General features: G+C 58.9%; 1 protein-coding gene across 1 annotated transcript; it reads right to left on the reverse strand.

The window, feature by feature from the left end:
- Nucleotides 1-548: 548 nt before the first annotated feature.
- On the reverse strand, nucleotides 549-2,081 carry LOC123185786 (salt tolerance receptor-like cytoplasmic kinase 1). Its single transcript, XM_044597609.1, has one exon. The coding sequence runs from the start codon at nucleotides 1,854-1,856 to the stop codon at nucleotides 792-794; it is 1,065 nt and encodes a 354-aa protein (XP_044453544.1). The 5' UTR covers nucleotides 1,857-2,081; the 3' UTR covers nucleotides 549-791.
- Nucleotides 2,082-3,409: the final 1,328 nt, after the last annotated feature.

Here is a 3,409-nt window from a genome sequence, read left to right on the forward strand (position 1 = left end):
CATTATTGTATTAGACTTAATTTGCATGCTATGTATGAATAATTTATGCTATTTTCTCTCCGAATTTTGATGAATATCGGCCGGTTTGCATGAATTTCGTCTAGATTAGTTCAAATGTGGGTTGAAATATATGCAACCAGCGTCGGATGACGGCCTCCGGCGTTAGTGCCTGCGCACATATGCCGGAGCAAATTTGAGGGTCAACATTGGAGATGCGCGGAGAGTTGCATATTCTTCATAACATTAACTGATCATTTGCGAACATATGCCGGAGCAAATTTGAGGATCAATATTGGAGATGCACCGAGAGTTGCATATTCTTCATAACATTAACTGATCGTTTCAGATACACTTGCATCTGTTCACATGCACGTTACCGTACATGGTTGAGGCTGCAGGACGTCTGTACAGATACCCATTCAATCGTTGATGGCCAGGGTGGATTAATTTTCTACGGCACGGCGTCAACAAAACAGCTTGTCCTCCACCAGCTATGTAAACAAAGTGCCTCAAAAACCAGATAGGCCTAATATAAAATTACCCGTTCATTGGACCTGATACGCGCCAGAATTAGACCACTGAACTACCACTGCCATTGTCATGCCACTGGTGCTACAATATAGTAGTAGGAGTATGTGCCATGACATCACAAAAATTTCTACTTAATCCCAAGGCTTAAGCTAATCTGAGTACTCACACTGCAGAGACCATTCATTCTTCTACCTGCCCTAACATTACTAATTTACTATTCACAAATCACAATCAACAGCACCAGCCATGAGCCAGGCAGGCTAGAACATCATCCTGCGGTCCAATCTGGATCCGACGGCCGAGATCAACGCGGTGGTCTTCTCCTGGAGCACGTGCACCACGTCCGCCATGGACGGCCTGAGCCCGGGGGCGTCGCTGACGCACCGCATCGCGAGCTCCGCGACGACGGCCGCCTCGTCGGCGCTGTACTTGCCGGTGAGACTCCGGTCCACCACATCGGCCACGTTCCCGTCGCTGACCGTGGGGCACACCACCGCGGTAAGACGGCGTCCGGTCTCGCGGCACACGGCCTCCCTCCCGGTCACCAGCTCGAGCAGCAGCACGCCGAAGCTGTACACGTCGCTCTGCTCGTTGGCCACGCCGGTGCGGAGGAGCTGGGGGTCGACGTAACCCGGGGAGCCCATGATGGCGCGCCCAGACGACCTGCCGCGGCCCGCCGTGGCCGAGACGCCGGAGTGCGCGAAGCCGAAGTCGCAGAGCTTGGCGTCCATGTTACCGTCGAGGAGGACGTTGGACGCCTTGATGTCCCCGTGGACGACCGCCTGGCTGCGGCCCTCGTGGAGGTACTCCAGCGCCGTGGCCACCTGGAACGCAATCGCCACGCGGCGCGACCACGGCAGGGGCACCGCGTCTTCCTCGCCGCCGTGGAGCCGCTGGTGGAGGTCGCCGTTGGGCGCGTACTCGAAGACCAGCACGCCCTCGTCGCGCTCGTCGCAGTAGCCGAGCAGGCGGACGATGTGCGGGTGGCGGAGGGAGAGCAGCACGTCGAGCTCCTGGCGGAAGGCGCGGTGGAGGCGCTCGCTGCTGCAGTGCACCTTGACGGCGGCGAGGCGGGCGGAGGAGAGCGAGGCGAGGTAGACGGTGCTGAAGCCGCCGTGGCCGATGACGCGGGACGAGAAGGCCCCCGTGGCGGACTCCACCTCCGCCCACGCCATCCGCCTGGCGGCGCCGCCGGCCTCCTCCTCCTCCTCCCACACCGCCGGCTCCGCCGCGACCCGCGAGCTGGCCGCGCCCGCCTCGCCCCGCTTCCTGACGTCGGCGCCGCGCCGGCTCACGCACGCGAACAGGCCGCACCCTTGAAACATTGTGCACTGGCGCCGATCGACCGACGACTCTCCAAGTGTGGCGAGGAGTGGGAGTAGGGGGAGAATAGGTTCTCTCTTCTCCTCTCGTCTCCTACGCTCGGGTTTTGTTGCTGGTTCTTGGCGCGGCTGCCTTCCTGGATAAGCTGCTGCCGGGGCAGATGAAGGAATCAATGGGCACCGTCTGGTCTCTCGCTGACTCACTGGCGCCTTGTATGCTACGGGTCAAATGCATACCTGTGTATATATATGCCTCGCATCTTGTGTTCTTCTCGCGTGAGTGGGCCCACGCACCAAGCAAATCATTGCGCTGCGTGACAAGGGAGGGAGAGCCGATTCTTTCAGAGTGGGGTGGGGACGGACGTCAGCAACATCTCTCTCTCTCCCTCTCTCCAACTTTGTTTTCTTTTAGTATATAATATGATATATTTCGTTTTCCTTCCTACAGTGGGTCGTCCAACGTGTTCTTGACCCGGTTGCTTGAGGGCTGGAAATGCTTATTTATTGACGATCGCTCTAAGTGGGAATGTTCAGGGACGCGGCTAGCTTTGGTCCTACGTTATTTTGATATTCAAGATTTTCGACGGGGAGGAGGATTTTAAACATGTTTCTACTTGGAGTGCGCCGGTGGAACTCTGCTTTAAGCTCATTGCTGGCGGAGTCAGGAGTGTCAGTTCCACCGGACCTGACTGAAAACACCGTGTCAGTCTGCTACTGCCCGTGTTGACTGCAATGAGTTTGATTTATTGCAGACTTCAGTTGCACCGTTGCGAACATTTACATGGCAAGCAAAGCATCACTCATACATACTAGTACTAGTAAGGGCATCTCCAGCCGCGCCCCCAACAGGCCCTTCCCAGGCGATTTTGCCGTGCCGGCGTTAAAAAAACAGTCCAGTCGCGCCTTCAGAAGCCCGTTTTTCGCCGCCTCGGGTCAAAACTGGTGCCGGCGGACCCAGGCCGAACCCGGCGCCCTGGGGGTCGCTTGGGGAGCCGGCACAAGCGAAAAAGGCGCGTGGGCCCGCCCTGTCGGCGACCCGAGGGCCTTTTCCCGCCGCTTCTTGACGCTTTTCCCTCACATCTCCTCCGCTCGCTCGCCTTCCTCCCGCCATTCCCTCCCTTTCTCCTGCCAAACCCCCTCCAGCTCGCCTTCCAGTCGCCGCCATGCCGCCGAAGAAGTACGCCATGCCGCGCGCGGCGGCAACCACGACTGGCACCATGGCCCAGCCGAAGCAGAGGAAGCCGAGGGCGCCGCCCTCGAAGCCACCGGGCATGTCGAACGCCGAGTGGAGGGTGAAAGTTCAGCGACGCGACACAGTCACCACCGACCGGCGGAACAGGGCCATTGCCAAGAAGGCCCGCGACAACGCGGCGCGTGCGGGACGTCTTCCTCATCGGTCGACCACACGGGGATGATGAATCCACCCGTCGTCAGCCACGCCCAGTACGCGCCCTGGGGACAGCAAGGCGCCGGATCTCCATGGGGATCGTCGTCGCCCGGCTACGCCGACGGCGACGCGCACGGGGGTTCAACCCAAACATGACCTTCCCCCATGG

This window comes from Triticum aestivum, chromosome 2A (genome assembly GCF_018294505.1).
Source record: "Triticum aestivum cultivar Chinese Spring chromosome 2A, IWGSC CS RefSeq v2.1, whole genome shotgun sequence".
NCBI lineage: Eukaryota > Viridiplantae > Streptophyta > Magnoliopsida > Poales > Poaceae > Triticum > Triticum aestivum.

Coding starts and splice junctions, on each gene's coding strand:
- LOC123185786 (XM_044597609.1), bottom strand. CDS start 1,856: ATGTTTCAAGGGTGCGGCCTGTTCGCGTGCGTGAGCCGGCGCGGCGCC.